The 18443-nt window shown below is 58.3% G+C and overlaps 1 protein-coding gene across 1 annotated transcript in view; it reads right to left on the reverse strand.

Annotated features, from left to right (window-relative positions):
* Positions 1 to 1068: 1068 nt before the first annotated feature.
* Positions 1069 to 18443, reverse strand: part of HTRA1 (HtrA serine peptidase 1) — a 51575-nt gene continuing 34200 nt past the window's right edge. Inside the window, exons 4-9 of the mRNA XM_051824326.2 lie at positions 7677 to 7871; positions 6679 to 6711; positions 5775 to 5889; positions 4652 to 4709; positions 3209 to 3304; positions 1069 to 1740 (exon numbers count right to left, since the gene is read on the reverse strand). Coding sequence (XP_051680286.1) covers positions 1572 to 1740; positions 3209 to 3304; positions 4652 to 4709; positions 5775 to 5889; positions 6679 to 6711; positions 7677 to 7871 — 666 coding nt within the window. The 3' untranslated portion in view covers positions 1069 to 1571. The remainder of the gene's footprint in view (positions 1741 to 3208; positions 3305 to 4651; positions 4710 to 5774; positions 5890 to 6678; positions 6712 to 7676; positions 7872 to 18443) is intronic.

An 18443-nucleotide genomic window follows, 5' to 3' on the forward strand; every position in this document is an offset into this window, starting at 1 on the left:
TGCTGAAATAAGACTGGGAGCTTGGAGCAGGTGTGTGGCTCAGAGGGTAAAGCCGCTGCTTGGGATGCCCACATCCCATAGCTGGTGAAATGCACATATATATATATATATATATATATATATAGAACTAGCGGATGCTGAATATCAGTTGCTTTCTGCTTCTGTACTATGCGGCTTGCTCAGTGACTTAATGTGGGATGTCCAGCGTAAGTAAAGTGGGGGGGGATAGTTGTACCGCCATGACAGGCTTCACAAACTCCAGGAAGACGGGAAGGCCCAATTCTCAGAAAACGAAACTTAGTAAATACTTCCTGAAATTAATAGTCTCCTACTTCCTTGTGTGACCACTTCCTTCTGAGACGCATAGTCCCGGACTTCTGGGATGCACCAATAAAATGCTCAAATTTAGGTAATTGACATATAAAGAATAAAAGAACCAGTGTACGTGCGTAATGACGCATATGCTTGTTTACTCAAGTGTATAAAAACGCTGAGAAGGAGAGAGGCGGGGCTTCTCACCCCGCCCTGCACTGTGTTGTATGTGTCGGTGGGAGCCCCGGCTCCTGGCAATAAAACCATCAATCCTCTTGCCGTTGCATCTGTGACTGTCTTCTGTGGGTTAAATGGGAAAGGTCTCGGATCCCACAATTCAACATAGCCAAGCACCTGGGACCGAATCCCACCTTGGAGTGTGATCCAGCTTCCTGCTCATGCACGCCCTGGGGGGTAGCAGGTGATGACTCAAGTACTTGGGTCCCTGCCACCTCTGTGGGAGACCCAGATGGAGCTCCTGGCTCCTGGCTTTGGCCTGGTTCCACCCTGGCTGTTGCAGGCATTTGGAGAGTGAACCAATGGATGGAAGATCTCTCTGCCTTTCAAATAAACAAAAATAAATTTAAAAAAATCTTTTTAACAGGATATGACTGCTCCTTAAAAAAAAAAAAGACTGGGAACCCCACCCTGCATGGACAGCAGGGTTTAATGAGGACGCCCTTGACATTATAATCATTTCATCAAGAGTGAAACCAGCCGTTCACGGGACAGAAGGAAGCACGCCAGAAAGCAATGTATGAAGAAAAGTATTTTAATAGCTCAAACTCAAAGTCATCGTGCTCCCACATCTGAAGAGATCCCTAAAAAAAGGCAACTTCGGCCGTTTCAGAAGCAGTGTTCGCCCGCCGCGCGGTCTCCCTGCGCCCCCTCCTCTGGGCGCTGCCGTGGCAGGAAGCACGCACACGCCCGGGACCTGGCTGCCGCTGCGCGCGCTGCGACCACAGCTCGGGGAAGGGAGGAGACGCAGGCCGCCTGGCTAAGCAGGCACAGCCCAAGCTGGCGAGCGGAAGCACACTGCAACACAGGGGCGGGGGCAGAGCTGCTGCCTGCGGATCCGCAGCGTTACACTGGTTTTGCCTGCAAACGATCAAGAGGGGTTCTGCTGGCCAGCGAGTCACCACCCAGCAAGCAAAAGGGCAGTCCGACGTCGTGGGCGTCCCGCACCGCCAGCCCAGAGTCCCATGCACCAGCCACCGGAGGCCCTCCGAGGCAAACGTGAAGTCCAGCTCCTGCCCCGACTATGGATCGATCTCTTCGGGAATGACTGTGATCATGATGTCTTCGTTGCCCCTGCGGACAACCATGTTCAGCGTGCTGTCCTTTTTAATGACGTCGCTGACATCATTGGCAGACACCACTGACTGTCCGTTGATGCTGATGATGACATCATTTTCTTTGAGGCCGCCACTGCAACACAGAGGGAAGCCCAGTGGTTACGTTTCTGCTCCTCCTGGTCTAACTCTGCACCCACAGAGTGGCACAGCTTGGAACGGAGAAGCCCAGGGCACACAGGGTGGGCGCTGGTGAGCTCAGGGGATGACGACTTAGACCATCTCTGCTCCGAGTTTTCTTTAAGGAATTTTTAGGCCAAATCGTCAATCGTGTCCATTGCAGAAATGCCTGCCAGTACGTGGGTGGCCTTATGGTAGGCTGACCCCAGGAGGTAGCAGGCACTCTGACCACGGCCAACCTGCCTGGAGTAGGCATCACATCGCAGAGAGCAGCTCCCATGGTGCCGGGCAGGACGCCCCCATCAGGAGACCCTTCCTTTGTGTCTGCCACTGTGACTTCTCTTACATGTGACACTGCCTATATGCAGCCACGGTCCTCAGCGGTCAAGCACAGGGATCCACAACCTTGTTCTCTAATGGGCCACACAGGAACTCGTTCAGGCTTTGAAGGCCACATGGTTTACATGGCAGCTACTGAGGTCAGCACAAAAGCCAGCACTGACATCAAATGGGCATGGCAGCTGTGTTCCAATAAAACAGGTTGCAAAACACTACTTGCATTTTGTAGTTTTCCCAACCATTTAAAAATGCATAGGGTAGGTGTCTGGGTACTGCTTAGGATGCCACAGCCCATATGCGAGTGCCGGGGTTGGTCTTAGCTCCACTCCTGACTCCAGCTTCCTGCAGGTGCACACCCTGGGAGGCAGCAGTGGTGGGGTTCCTGCCACCCACATGGGAGACCCAGGATGGAGTTTCCATATCCTGGCTTCAGTCTGGTCTAGCCCCAGCTGTTGTGGGCATTCGGGCAGTGAACTAGGACAGAACAGCTCTCTCCTCTCTCTCTCTCTCTCTCTCTCTCTCTCTCCCTCTCCCTCTCCCTCTCTCTCTTTCAAACAGATGAGATAAATAAATGCCTTTCAAATGCAAAAGCTATTCTTAGATCATGAAAGGTGCCAAAGCCGAGAAGAGGCCACATTCTGCTCCAAGACGCGGCGAGGCCTCCGGTCTAGCACTGCTCTCTGCTGCTGTCAACCCCGGCAGCAAGCCCTGGGCCACCTCAACGTGTGTTACTTTGAGGTCACTCACGTTATTTCTCTTTCGGAGTCAACAGGTATGGCCAAGTGGTCACGTGCCCCACTGGAGCCCACTCCTGGGGCAGCTGTGTCCTCAGATCTTGGGGACACTGCTCCTTGCACCTTCTCTCCCCAGCTAGGTTTCCCAGAGACTCACGCCACAGCCACTCTTGATCTTTGCATTTGGATGACCCTAGCGAAGCGAGGACCTGTGGGAGGGCCTGGCTGGCCGGAAGTGCCCGGGTGTCGCCCACCTTTGTCAGGGGTTGATGTGATCATCTGAGCCCATTTCAAGAGCACAAGGACCCTCCCTGAGCAGCCCGCAGGGAGAGGGGAAGGAACAGCACTCACGCCTCGGCTGGGGTGTCCGGGATCACTTCGATGATATATGCGCCCGACAGCACGTCCGGGAAGTCCCGGTGGCGATCCTTCAGCTCTTTGGCTTTGCTGCTCCGGGAAAAGGCGCCAGTGTTAACATCAAGTGACCACAGACCTCCCTCTGCAGGCACTCGGCTCCCACCCAAGTGCCCTTCTCGTCCCCACGTCTGGCCCAGGACTCCTCCAGGTTCTGACTGCTCCGACATTCCCTATCAGAGTGCAAAATCTGCTGGGTCACCGCAAGGGAAGTGCATTAATCATTAGTCATTGCTATGACCATCGCTTCTTTGTGAATTGCAGCCACCACGCAAGGAACCAGTTTGGTGTAACACTGGTCTGGCTGGCAGCCCCAGCTCTGCCACAGCTGCAGCTGTGTGACCCTGAGAAGAGGCTCCCACTTTCCCAGCCTCTCTGTTTGCTGACCCGCAAAATGGGGCCAGTTATAGTACTGTAGGACAGGGGTCCTTGTGAGGCTCAGAGGCGCTCACCAAGGAAACAAAATGCACCAGGCCACAACCCTGGCCCAGAGTAAGCATGTTGACAAATGGTGGCGGGTGCCATGGCAACCACTCACGATGCCAGCCTGGCTGCACGGCACAGTGTCCTCATCCTGTGGAGGGGGACATGGAGGCACTCAGAGGTCAAGTCATTCCCAAGGTCGTTAACCATGAAGCCTCAGGGCTGGGACCCAGGAAGCTGGACCCCAGGGCCGCCCTTCTTTCCCTTGCTTTGTCTCTCCCACTTGCAGAGACAGAAGACAGTGCACATCTGAGTCCTGGAAAATCCTCCCACCTTCTGCAATGCTAAGATGTTAGCAACGTGTTAGTAACAAATTATAACAGCTGACTTAGCCATGCGTCTGTTAGTATATCCTGCTCCCTGCCAGCTTTGCCTGGGCCCTCTGGGCCGTGCCGGCTGAGTCAGTTACAGGACTCATGCAAGCACAATTTTTCACCCAGGTGAAAACCGCAGTATGTCAGGAGCAATCACAGCGGCAACTTGCACAGGTTCTGGGAAATCAAGCCCACCCCTCTGTCCCTGGCTTCCCAGCTGGGCCCGGCCTGCATTCCTGCAGCCACTGCCCACAAGGAGCTGCAGGTGGGGGAGGGTGCTTGGGCACTCCTGGAATGTGGGTCTCAGCAGGCCTGCCTTGAGAGCGGCCAACCCCCTGCTGCCAGCCGCCTGGAGAGGAGGCAGAATCTTCTAGACTGGAGACCCAGCTCAGAGCTTCCCAGCAAACAGGAGGCAAAGCAGCAGGAGGCCAAGACTGACAGCTCCATCTCCCTCCCAGTGGCTTGACTTTAAGCAGAAACTGAGCTGGCCCAGGGCAGCATGTGAGTTTCCTTCTCTGAGAGGCTTCTCAAGTTCAGGTTTATTTATATGTAAGACACAGACACAATGACCCCACGTACCCACCTGGATGTGAGTGACATCATTCGGATACCAATATACTTCTTCTTGGTGATGGCTTTCCCTGGGGTGACAACAAAGGACAAAAGATGAGTCGGGGTGTGCCAGGGACACCGGAGCCAGGGGGGAGAAAGAGGGGCTGAGGTGTGCTTTGCTCCTGTCTGGACTCCTCCCTGCCGTGGGTCTCTGGGGAAGTCCTGTCGTGTCACCCCGTGGCCAGGAGCCTAGGCACGACCCCAAGTCCTCACCGGCTCATCCTGACTTATGGCCCATCCCCCAGGCTGGCTCAGCCCCTCACACCCATCCAGAATGGGACCCCTTCGCTCCACCTCTGCTGCCTCCCTCCGGGTCCAAGCCCCCGGGTCTCTTGTCTGGGTGAGGGGCAGAGCCTCTGCACTAGCCCCCCCCCCCCCCCAGCCACCACTGCCCTCTTGCCCGGCTCCTGCCAGACAGTGCCCCCTGAAGACATCAAATAGATCAGGAGCCTCCCTGCTCCTAGTGCCACTCAAACGCAACCCCGGTCCCTCCCCAAGGCCCCGGCCATCCGACCGTGGGTAACGGCAGGGCCACCACCCCCATCCCCTGGAGTACCCCTGGGCCATCTGCTCTCCAGCACCACAGGGCCCACTGCTCCTCTGCCTGCCGTGCCCCCTATACCCCCTCCTACATGGGCCTCCCCCAGTCGCGGACGCTTCTGTTCCTGGGCACCCTTGCCACTGATGCTAGCTGACCCAACTGTCACTGCCAGCCTCCCCCTCCCCCGCAGGATCACAGCTGTGAGGGCCCCGGGGAGCCATCCACCCCCAGCCCCAGCTGACTCAGAGCAGATGGGTGAGTAGACTACAAAGCGAGTGATGTCCCTGATGGTCAGCCGACTCATCAACCCCATGGAAGCAATTCCTGCCTGCTAGGATGGACGACGTGGGCGACATAAAGGAAGAATCCATTAAACAATGCCAGAAATCCCCTAGGACCGTGCCCGGCACACAGCAGACTGACCCAGTCCCAGGACCACAGCAGCCAAATCCAAACCAGGGACTGTCCTTTCTTCCCTTCCCACCAGCCTCCCTGGGGGAACTGAGCCTCAGGCCTGGGTCCCCGGCACTCCCGGCTGCCCAGTCCCGCTTACCTTTGGCCTGTCGGTCGTGGGACTCGGTGAGGAACTTCTTGATCTTGTCAGAAGGGATTGCGAAGGAGATGCCGGCTGTCACCTTCAGAGTGTTGATCCCGATCACCTCGCCATCCTGCAGGTGGACGGACATGTCTCGGAGGATGCAGGTGGGCTCGGGGCAGGTGCACACCCAGAGAGCAGGGAACGTGCTGAGGGGGTCTTTGAGCTGTGTCAGAAGTCTGAGCTCCTCAGGGGGCTGTCCACCCGCTTCTGCCTCTCCCACCCACAGTGACCTCAGGATGACAGGGCCCGTGACTGCTGAGGGTTGGTCTCCGACACCAAGGGACAGGACCACCTGGGAGGGACAGGACCACCTGGGAGGGACAGGACCATCTGGGAGGGACAGCCCCCCTGGGCCTCACAAAACAAGGCCTTGACTTCCTCCTCTGTAAATGCGCCCCCCCCCCCCAGCTGCCCCCTGCAGGTCTGACTCTGCAGCTTCCCCTTCCCTGCGTAGGAACCTGAGCTCTTCCTGAGCTGCCAGCCCTGCTCTTGCCAGCCAGGTCTCCAGGGAAGGCTCCTGGCCAGCTCCTGGCTGTCCCGCGGAGCAGCCACCCTCTGTGACACCGCCAGCCTGAGGGCCTGCTCCTGGGCCAGTCCTGAGGGCCCTGCGGTCCGCTCGTTCGTCTCTAACTCTGAACTTGGCTTGACCTCTGGCCTGATGAGCTCAAACCTCAGCTCGGGCCTGCCTGGCGCTTTCCTGAAACCATCAGGCAGGCAGTCTGCAAAGACGTGCCCATTCAGGGAGCGCTCCTTAAACGAATGAGATCAAGGGCTTCGGCAAGCTGGGGGTGGGGCGGGGACGGCGAGCACAGCCACGGATTAGGAAGCATAACTTAACACAGGTATTGAGCGGCCTTACCAGATTGACCAAGGGGCCTCCCGAGTTTCCATACTGAAATCAAACAGAAATGGAAAGGTCACGTGTCGGTATCGCTGGTCCAACCTAAGCCCCTGCTTGGCAGCATCTAGGTGACGGGGCACGCCTCTTCCCTGTTGCCGGGGACTGTTGCGGGGACTGTTGCGGGGACAAAGGCCCTTAACAAGCTTTGGAATGTTCTGGACGTGCCATAGTGGGGAGTTTGGGGTTGTGAAGGCCAGAGGCTCACGGCAATGGCCCTAAGCATCACCCCCCGGCCCCCGCCAGCGTCTTCATCCTGGGGTGAGGGCGCAGACCCCTCCGTGGGCCTCCAGCTTTGCCACGGTGGCTGGGATCCACCCAGCTGGTTTGGGTTCTGTGGTTTGGTGCCAGCTGAAGGAAGCATGGGATCAACACGGATCAGAGACGGGGAGTGTACACACACGGTGTTCCCTGTGTTTTGGAGGAACGCAGAGGTGGGGAAGCCCTGCTTTTTGGAAATGTCAGTCCTACTGGGAGAGAGCTGACGTGGAGACGTGGCTTTACAGAGACTCTGTGGATGCCGTGGGTAGAGCCTCACGAGCCAGACCAATGGGAGCAGGCCTAACACGGAGGCTACACCCAGGGAGAGGGGCTGCTGTCGCCGCAGACCACATAGGCAGCGGTCACAGTGCCTCAGGGCACACGCCTCTGCAGGCCAGGCGCCCCCCTGCCCGAAGGTTGCACCAGCAGCTCCCCAGGACCCTGGTGTCCCCAGCTGGGTCCAAGGGGCCTCCAGATTTATGGCTGGGCCACTTGCAGCTGCAGCCCCTGCCAAATCCCAGGTCCTCTTTGCAGGAGGGCCCAGAGATTCCTAACGGGGCTCGGGGTGGGGTGGGTGGGGGGTGGTCTCCTCTGCTTTCGGGGTCCAGCAAAGCCCCTGTGACCACACCACGAGGCCCTGAGCCTGGCTCTCCTTGGGCAAAGCTCTGCCGCAGGCTGCAGCCCGAGGGGCAGCTCACGTTGATGATGGCGTCCGTCTGGATGTAGTCCATGTCGGAGTTGCGTAGCCCCAGCTCTTTGCCGCCGCGCTGCGTGGTGCTGACGATGCCGGTGGTGACCGTGTTTTGAAGGGAAAACGGGCTTCCGATGGCGACCACGAACTCCCCCGGCCGCAGCTCCGAGGAGCGGCCAAGTAGCAGGACAGGCAGCTTCCCCTGCAACCACAAGGCCGGTGTTGGCAGCTGATCGCTTTACCAGGACGGACAGACACACGGACGGACACCGTGCGGGGCCACGCGGAGACCAGGCCTCAAGGGAGTTCAGGACCAACACCCCCTTCCCAGGACAAGGCTGGCTCTTCCTTCCCTGGGGAGCAACTGAACAATGCGGCCATAGGCCAAGGACAACGAGGGGAAGGGGGGAGGCCACGTGGGGTCTCCCCCATCTTGAAGCCATCAGAGCACACTTGCTCTGCAACTGAGGCCGGGAGACCATGTAGATTCAGGGTTTGGGGCCAGGCTGCCCAGGGTGGGCTGAGACAGAGAAGCCCCAGGGAAGGATGGGAGTCCGCACATCCCTAGGGCCGTGCAGCAGAACCTGCCCCACGTAAGCGTCCACACAGGCAGCCCCCGTCCTGGTGCTCTGGGGGGCTCTGAGGGCAGGGAATGGCAATGAGTCTTCCTGGCACACCTGTGCTGAGTGGGCAGTACGCTAGTGTGAAGACCAGGGCAGCGGCCGGCAGGCATCTGGGCCCTGAGGCACAGGGGCTGAGATGCAGGCTGCCTCTCCTCTCCTGAACAGCTCCCACTTTACTACCTGTGCTCCCCAGTCTGAAGCCCTGGTCCCCAACCTCCTGCCATGGCCAGCACAGTCAGGAGTCCTGAACAACAGCCCCACAGCCAGGCAGTGCCGGCCACAGCGGCCGGGAGACACAGAACCATACCAGGACCTCCCTCAGTCCTCCGGGGCTGGGGAGGGCTCTGAGTTTTTTTTTTATTTATCTTTACTTTTTTTTCAAAGGCAGAAAAACAGAGAGAGAGAGATCTCCCATCTTCAGGTTCAGTCCCCAAATGCCTGCAACAGCCAGAGCTTGGTCAGACTGCAACCAGGAGCCCAGAAGTCAATCCAGGTCTCCCAGTGGGTGGCAGGGACCAACCACTCAAGCCATCACCTGCTGCCCACAGCGGGCACATCAGCAGGAAGCCAGGACCCCAACCCAAGCACTGGGATAGGGGAGGCAGGATCTTAAAGGCTGTGTCCACACCCGCCCCTGGGGAAGGCTGTAGGCCCTGCTCCTTCCCAGCCTCCCCCAGAGCCAGTAACCCCTCCTGAGGTTCACCGAGTCACACATGCAGCTGCTCTGAGCGAGGAGGACTGGGCCCAGAAAGCACAGAGCTGGCCAGGCCTCGTCCCTTGTGTCTGTCCATGAAAAAGAAAGAGCCAAAGGGGCTGGCGGTGGGTGGAGCGGGTGGAGGCCATTGGCCACGTGAGCGCCCACCTCCTCTGCCAGGCACGGGGCGGACCCTGCTGACGAGCTGGGTGTCACTGTGCCCCGCTCACGGAGGAGGAGACTGAGGCCCCACGAGAGTGGGCAACTTGAGACGAGGCAGAGATGTAAATCCGAGACCGCGTCCCCAATCCCAGACTCTCTCATCCCCTACAGAGCACCACGCCCCAAAGATCCCACCAACACGGCCAGTGAGGATACGCCTGAGAAAACTGGCGGAGGAAGAAAGGAGGCCGGAGACCTGACCTGGCTCCGAGCGACCGCGCGCGAAGACGTGCGCCCCTCAGCCCAGCCTGCACAGTCCGGAGGCCAGGCCGCCTGCTGCAATCCTGCCCTGAGCTTACAAGCGCCAGGGTGCTCAGTTTTCCCATCTGAAAAGTGGGACTAATGTAGCACATCTCAGCCTCTGTGAGAATTCAGGGACTCAAGACCTGAACAGCGTTTGAATACCGCCTGGCGGCTGCAAGCATCAGTGTGACAGCACCATTGCTGCTATCAGTACTCGGGTGTAAGAAAGCCAGTGGGGGCAGAGGGGCTCCCCAGCCAGTCTGTCCCCCAGTGAGGACAGGTCAGCCTCACAGTGACCCTTCCCCTCGGGGTGACCCAAGGCCACTGCAGCTCCAGGCTCCTTGAGCTCACTGGCGCCCAACAGCACAGCAGCGAGCTCAGGCCGCCTGTTTACCCTGGGCCCCGGCCAGCAGCCCCGGCCAGCAATGACCTCAGCCGTCACGGCAGGGAGGGAGTTGCGGCCACTGAGGTGCAGCTGCCACTCTGGGGAGCCCCCTGGGACACCACTGTTCCTCGGGGCCCCGGGCCTGCAGGGCTGGGCTGGGGGTGGTGTGGGGTGGGCAGGCGCAAGACAGGGTGGCAGAGGCCTGTGGGCTGGGAAGGCAGTTGCAAGGTGAGAGTTGGCTCAGCCCCAGGGCGGTGGGCCTGGCCACAGCCGCTCAGCCACAAGCAGAGAGGCCTGGGAAAGGCTGCCGGGGCCGGCCTCCCCGTGAGAGCCGCATCGGCACTGAGCTCCCCCCTCCCCGCCCCCCACGGCCACCCACCTCTGCCTCCTAGGAACAGAGCCAGACCCAGGCTCCCAGCCCTCCCAGGGCCCTGCAGGCCGAGACCTAAAGATAACTCACTGTCTCAGCCAAAGTCTGAGCTCAGGCCGTGGCTGCTGGGAAGGAGGCGAAGGCCTTGGGAGAGCTCTGAGGACAGAGGGGAGGAGCGGACCAAGGAAGGGCCGGCGAGCTGCCCGCCCCCTCCCCAGGAGGGCCAGCCTCGGGGAGACACTGTCTGCTGCCACCAGCCGTCCACCCGCTGGGCAGCCACCAGCGATGCAAGCCCAGGGTCCCAATGGAGACAAACTTCACTCAGACACAGGGGAAGTACAGACACAGGGCGGCCAGCTGGTCACACCTGTCCAGGGGGAGTGGGCAGCGCTGATTACCACCTCGGTTAAATGTTTATTCCCTCAGACATGTCCTAGGTCATGCAGGGCATTGGTGAGACAGAACCAGGCAAGACTGTGTTTGGAGGGGTCCTGGGGGGTGGTCTCACGGTGTAAGTGAAAGGAAGGAACTCTGGCCTGCACACGACAGAGCGTTTTCATGACAAAATTAGGGTGTATTTTGTACCCATTGTAGAGATGTGAAAACTGAGGCTCTGAGATGAAAGGGACTTCTCAGAGCCAATAAAGCCCCTGGCTACTTGAGGGGACAGGTTCCCAGGCTCTCGGACCTGTCCTCCCAGCACAAGCGAATCCGGAATTCTAATTACAGGCAGGACTCTGGAAGGGAGTGGTGTGGGACAGACATCAGCCAGGCCAGATGAAGACAAGCCTCCTTGTGGGGACCACTCGGCCACTGCTCCCCACCGGTGCCAGCGGCAGGTACATCCGCCTCGTTCTGGGCCACACGTGGCGCCATCCTCACCTCAGGCCTGTCTGCTCAGCAGCTACACCTCTGGCGGCCAACACCCCCTGGGTCACCGCACATTTCATTCCATCACTGTCTAGACACATGCTGCTCCGTGGGGGGGCCTGGGGCGCCGGATGCAGACACAGCCGGGAGGCACAGCCCCGCCCGTCTTGACCTGCAGATGTGCTAAGAAACAGTCCAGGGCCCACCCGCCCAGCCCAGCCCAGCCCAGCGCCCCTGCACCGTGTCTGTCTGCAGGTTGTCCCCGCCCACCCACATCAAAGCCAGCTCCAGGTGGTGCTGCAGACGCTGTGTCTAGGGCTCCCTTTGAACCCGGCCAGCCGCAGGCCCCACTCCTCACAGCCACTCCACACATGGCCCACCTCGCTGGAGCCTCTCTCATGCCCACCAGTAACGGGGTCAATGTCCACCCGACCTCCTTGACGGCTGACAAGGCCAATGGGAGACACCCAGCAGGAGTCCTGCCTGCGTCAGTCTCACACAAGCCAGCAGGCGGGAAAGCCAGGCTCAGGGGCTCACAGGGGGCAGGAAGGAGGCCTCGGATGACCTGGAGGGCCCGCAGCTCATGTCTGGCACAAGTCCTTCCAGGACAAGGGACACTCCTCCGAGAGCCCCTCACACTGTGGTCCACTCTCGCGCTGCTGGCAGGCCAGCCCTCGTGCCATGCGGGGTTCCACGCAGCCCAGAGAGCAAACACAGGCACCAGGCAGACCGAGAGGCAGCAGAGGAGGGCGTGGGAAGCCCTGGGTGCGGACTCCACACGGAGCCGTGTCTGGGCAAATGACCAAATTCCAGCCCTAGGCAGGACACGGAGGCGATGGCAGATTGAGTGCTGACAGCTGGAGAGGCTGGCCCCTGCACGAGGACAGGTGGCTCTGGCCACTGCTTTCGCTGGCCACAAACAAACAAGCAGGCCTGCAACACCGTGCTTGTTAACACCGCCCACGGGAACCTGCTCAGCCAACGTCCCAGTCTCCTGTGTCCCCATCACAGGGACACCAAGATCCAGGCAGCTGCTCAGGGCCCCCGGGCATCCTGTCTGATGGCAGAGGGAGAGACTGGTCATCAGAACACACAGAGGAAAAAGACCCAACGCGCATCTCCATGGCGTGGGCGGCTCAGAGCAGTCTCTGGTGTTAAACAAATACCAGCACGAACACAATCCAGGCACACCAGTTAGAGGGAGTCAGCTTCTAGGCCCGGAAAACCCGACTCAGAGCGGAGCCAGTCTCCGCCGGCCCAAGAGCAGGAGGGTGCCGGGGTCGGTAACGCCAAAGGATCAAAGACAGCATCAAGCCTGAGGCTCCTTCCTCCTCTCTGTCCCTGCAACTTCACCCCGCTCTCACGGTGACAGGATGGCCTCTGCCACTCCAGACATCTAATCCCCGTGCTAATCGCCGACAGCAGACTGCTTCTTTAGACAGGTGAACATTCCCGAAGCACAGGCACATCCCTCCCATGGGTCATCAGCAACACCTCGTGACGCGGTTACCCTCAACCACGCTTTGGCCAGGAGCACGAGGCCCCCAGTGGCTGCCTCAGACCCTCGGGGACCATCTGAGTCAGAGCACAGCAGGGTTAGGGCAGGGGAGAGGGTGGGAAGGCGGGTGGCCAGTACAGCCCCCCACAGCCAGGACGAACGGCTCTTGTTAAGGCGCTGCTCCTAACGCCCGTCTGTGCAGCCTCCACAACGGCCGACCTGGGACAGACGGCATGGGCTCCACGCAAGGCAGGCACTGGTGGCTCAGGGCCTGGAACCCGGCCTCCTGACCTCCGCCCCAGCTCTTCTCCTCCACAGGCCACTGCCCTTGGCCCAACATTCAGGACACGTGGCCAGCAAGTGGCAGAGAGCTGCTCTGTGCCCTGGTCGCTGCATGGTGCAAGTGATGAGATGCATGCAAGGCAGAACAGAGCAGTGGCAGAGTCCAAGAAAAGTCAGCCGGCCCAGTGCAGGAGGCCGGTGCAGCAGCCCCACGGGGAGGGTCTGGCCGTGCTGGTCGACCACCCCCATCTCTGCGGGCGTCTGTCTGACCCTCAGATCCTGCAGCTGGGGAGCAGAGGCAGCAGGAGCCCACCGCACAGCTGCGAGGGCTCCTCCTGCGGCATGGCATCTGGCATGAACCACAGATGGACCACACTGACAGAACTCCCCACCGTGACGGAACAGCTGGGCCCGGGCTGAGTGCTGTGCCAGGTGAGGGCTCCCCTGAGACTTACACCCCAATACCAACCAAGGGGTGCAAGGGCAAGGACTCAGTCAAAACACACATGGGCAAGTGTGCATGAGTGCACCCCACAGGTGCACACCCAGACACACACAGGCACGCATGCAGATGCATACACACAGTCACAAATTCAGACACACACACAGACAGACATGTATACAGAGAGCTGCACACATGCACACACAGACACGTACACACACATACACATTGATGTACGCAGACACACATTTGCACGGAGCTGTGCACATGCACACACAGACACACAGGCACACACAGACACACACAGGACACAGACACACACAACGATATACATAGACGTGTGCACATACAGATGTGTGCACATACACACACAGAGAGGCACACACATGTGTATACACAGATGTGCACACATGCACACACAGAGTTATATACACACGTCTGCACACATGGATGTGCGCACACACAGAGGTACATACACGTGTGTGCACACAGAGACACACATGCATACACAGATGTGCACACATGCACGCAGAGCTACATGCACGTGTGTGCTCACATGGATGTGCACACAGGCACATGCAGAGACACACATGTGCACACAGAGACACATGCACCACCTCAGGCTCCATGGGTGCTGGGGGAACGCCGTCCCCACAGCAGCACCCCACCACGGCCTGAGCCCTGCCTGCATCACCCCACCACGGCCTGAGCCCTGCCTGCATCACTCACTCTGACCGTGGGGCACGGGTGCGACTTCTCAGGTCTCAGTTTTCCCACGTCTACGACATGGGAGCAGGGCCTGGTGATTCCAACGCTGTCTCTGCTCTGACAACCGGGGGTCTTTCCCGGACACCGAGCAATTTCCAGCCAATTCTACTAGCGGAGGGGAGTTCAAGGGAGATCACCACAAGCCCCGAGTTCCTGATAAACCTCTCTGTACCACTCCCTGTAAACCGGTGCAGCTGCGCCAGGGGAGGGCCCTTCTGGAACCCCCCCGATGTGGCCAGGCCAGCCTTCTACAGCGGGGCATGGACAGCAAGGACCGCGGATACCCCGGCATCCGCCCAGGGGGTTTGCCCACCAGCCCTTGGGTGCCCACTGGCCTGCAACCCCATTCCTGAGGCCCTACAAGAACAGCAATAAATAAACCCATTAAACCACACTGCAGGGAAGACGGGCAGCTGCTTCTCAGCCTAACGAGCCCAGTCAATTGCCTCTTTCCCTCCTTTGAAAAGCACAAAGTGCTCCTGAGTTGCAAAAATATTTTTGTTGCTGAGTCTGCAGGATCGGCCGCCTCCACCATCTGTCCAGCACACTGGCTTCCAGGCACCAGGCCTTGCAGCTGGGCCCACGCTGCTTAAAGTTTGCTTCAAAGGCGAACGCGGCACAACTGGCCGTGGCTCAACTGAGTGATTCAGTGTGCTTTCTGGAAACGGTTACGCGAACATTTTCTTGAACAAATATGCAAAGCAGGAAAGAGCTCATCCCCCTCCCCAGCGGGAGGCAGCACCGTGAACGTGCAGGCCCCTGAGCAGAAACAGACGGGGCCGTGCAGAGCTGCTGGGGGGCGTCACCGGAGAGAGCGCGGGGGAGGGCGTGCAAAGGTGGTCATCGTGGGCTATGAGCCCAGATGAACCAAAAGTATGCTGAGCCAGGCTGCAAGGGGACAGGACTGGCTACTTACAAACTGAAAATGCAGGTCCCTGCACAGGAGTGTGGCCTGGGGGTTAGGACGCCAGGCGGGTATGGTGGCATCCGGTATCACAGTGACTGGGTTCAAGTCTTAGCTGCACTCCAGCTTCTTGCTGGTGCACCCTGGGAGGCAGTGGACGATGGCTCAAGTGACTGGGTCCCTGCCATCTGCATGGGAGACCTGGATGGAGTTCCTGGCTCCTGGCTCTTGGTTTTGGCCTGGCCCAGCTTTGGCTGTTCTAGGGACTTAGGGAGTAAATCAGAGATGGGAGATTTCTCTCTCTCTCTTTCTCTCTCTTTCTTTCTTTCTCTCTCTCTCTCTGTCAAATAAACGAAGGCCCCTTGTTCATAATAGTGATGTTACAGGTACTAGACTATAAAGCTTTCTCCTTCCTTCCACATTCTCTCTCAACCTGCCATGATGTTGTTGTGGTCCTTGGGACACAAAGGTATTTACAGGGCAACACAACTCAGCACCCCACCAGCCAGCTGCCAGACCCCACACGATGCCCCAGCTGAGGCTGGGGAAGTCAAGCCAGCGTCTCCCCTTTCCAAGGGCCCACCCCAACCCATGGAGCGAGGGTGATCCCAAAGGCACTTCGCTCTGTGCCAGGATGCAGGGCGGATCTGGATCAATGCGAGAGGCTTGCCCAGGCCCAGGGGCCCACAGAACACAGCACGGCGCCGACACCCTGAGTCCTGGGTTGCATGCCACCATGCTGTGACGCAAGGTGCACACCCAACCCCAATCCATCCCATGCCAGGTCCCTTCCAGGGATCACTGCAGAGGGACAGGGAGGGGAAGGTCAGGCAGGACCAGGGTCCCCGGGGAACAGGAAGAGGGAAGACTCAGAACCAGTCCTGGGGAGGTGGGAGGCAGGAGGAGGAATATGACTGAGCTGAGACCACTGAGCACCCTCCCTCATCTCATCACCCATCTCCATGTACAAATCACAAGTTCAAAGACAAAATGGGTAGTGACCGCAGAGCACAAGATCCTGTACACAGAGCCTGACAGTGGGCAGGTCACAGGGCCTCACGGTGGGCAGGTCACAGGGCCTCACAGTGGGCAGGTCACAAGCCCATACAGCCAGCCCTGCCAGGGGAGGAGGCTGCCAGTGAGAGGCTTGGGATTCAGACCAGAGAGGGTGGGGGGTATCATTGACGACGAGGTCCAGGGTATGGTGCTGAGAAGGTCAAGAGTGGCTGCAGAGTGTAGCATGCGACCCGGGGACCAAGAGGTCAGAGCACAGAGAGCCTACTGCACGGGCTCAGAAGAGTGGCATCGGGCCACCACCATCCTGGTCCCCAGCTGGCACGTTACTCCAGCTGTGCAGGGATGGGAGAAGAAGAGGCAGGGTGGACGGGAGGGTGACAGAGTGGGAGCGTGAAGAGCCGTGGGGAAGGCGGGGGAGGGGGCCAAGACGGAGGGGGAGGGGCAGAACAGAGGATCCTCCGGCAAACACAATAAGGGGGCTTACACGAGCAGGAAAACAGCTTCCTCCTTGCTGTTTCGAATGCCGCCATAATATTTAGTCTCCTTCAAGCTATACCAAGCAATGTTTGCCATTTCAAATATTCCTACTCTTGCTGTTTAAACCACAAAATGTCAACACTGCTATATGGGAGCCCAACGGCCAGCGGCTGTATACCTCCTGCAGCACCCAGGCGAGGAAAAACACTGTCTCGGTCAAGTCTAACTCTTGTCCTGTCCACACGGCTGTCCTTTTGATCCGTCCCCTTCACCCACCGACCTCAGCGTTCCGCCACATCAGATGCTCCATAAATATTTATGAAATCGATGAAAGGCTAAGTGAACGGATGAAAGAAAGAACAAACCAGACCTGTAAAGAGCCATCGGGATCTCAAAATTCAATAATAACGGGGGTGGGCCTGACATTTCCGCGTGGGCAGCAGACTCTGACACGGCCTGGATTTCGGCTGTCCGTGAGGCTACACAGCCTGTCCCTTCCAGCTGCTGGAGGTGGGCAAGGGCTGAGGGCCTCCCACCAGGCCCCGTGTCCAGCACATTGCAGCCCCGTAGCGTCCGCTCCATGGGACTGACCAGGCACAGCTTGTGTAGGTTCCATATACAGGGAAGTCGCCCATGACACAGCACTCTCTTCTAATCTGTCTTAAACGTTGAAATGGGGGCCAGCACTGTGGTGTAGCAGGTAAAGCCACTGCCTGCCCACAGTGCCGGCATCCCATATGGGTGCTGGCTCAAGTCCCAGCTGCTCCACTTCCAATCCAGCTCCCTGCTAGTGCACCCAGGAAAGCAGAGGAGGATGACCCCAATGCTTGAGCCGCTGCGCCCATGTGGGAGACCTGGAAGAAGCTCCTGGCTCCTGGCTTCGGATAGGCCCAGCTCCAGTCTTGCAGCCATTTGGGGAGTGAGCCAGTGGATGGAAGATTTCTCTTTCTCTCTCTCTCTCTTTCTCTCTCTGTCTGCCTCCGCCTCTGCCTCTCTGTAACTCTGACTTTCAAATGAATAAAATCTTTTTTATAGAAAGATTCCTCCATGTCTTTTAAAAAAATGTTTAAAAGATGCATAACTTCCCTGTATGTAAAAATAATTTGAGATTGTGGAAGACCAAGAGCATATGTTAAGTTAATTAGACATATATTCATGACATAAAGCAGGGACATAAGAAATGCCAGTGGTTTCTGTGAGCCGCCTGGTGGATAAAGCAAAGAGGAAAACACGATGAGTCACATGTTCCTGTTATCAGCATCTGGTGCCTTATTTAACAAAAGCAACTTGTTGATTAGCACATGTATTAGAATAATCAGTCCTCAGCTCACCAGGTCTTACTCCTGCCTCGCCACAGGAAGAGGTCTGGACAGCTTTAGGAAACCACTGACGGAAACTGTATGGATCCTGCCCCGGACGAAGGCCGGCTAGATCATTAAGAACCTTTGTAGTGGCAGACTCTGGGGAGACTGACTGCGTAAGACATTGGAACTTTCCAGGGCATGAGCAGGACCCCCGAGAAACCAAAGCCAATAACTAATGTAGACAACACACTAGAAACCAGCAACCAGGAACAATGACTTGTATTCTGGAGGCTTCTGAGAAACTCACTGGAAAATAATAAGAGTTTGCACTTCATCCCAGACCCAGGTCCCCCAGGCTGAGCAGCAGAGAGAATTAAACTCCACCTGCAATTCTTGCCCCGCCCCCTGGTCCCCCTGGCCGGCTCCCTCTGTCCCTCCCAGCTCAGTTCGGGCTCCCCTGCCTGCATCACCTCCAGGGTCTCCCCGGCTCGTTTCTTCTACTTGCCTCCTTCATGGACTCTCATCACCCTATGCAACTCCACTGTGCCTGTTTCCTATTCCAGCTCTAAAGCCCCGAGGCTTTTGCCCATGGTCACTGCATCAGCGGCATGTACCAGAGAGTGTGGCCAAGACAGATGCTCAGAAAACAGTTATAAAATCAGCGAGTGGGGGCTG

The sequence above is a fragment of the Oryctolagus cuniculus genome, chromosome 15, assembly GCF_964237555.1.
Source record: "Oryctolagus cuniculus chromosome 15, mOryCun1.1, whole genome shotgun sequence".
Lineage (NCBI taxonomy): Eukaryota > Metazoa > Chordata > Mammalia > Lagomorpha > Leporidae > Oryctolagus > Oryctolagus cuniculus.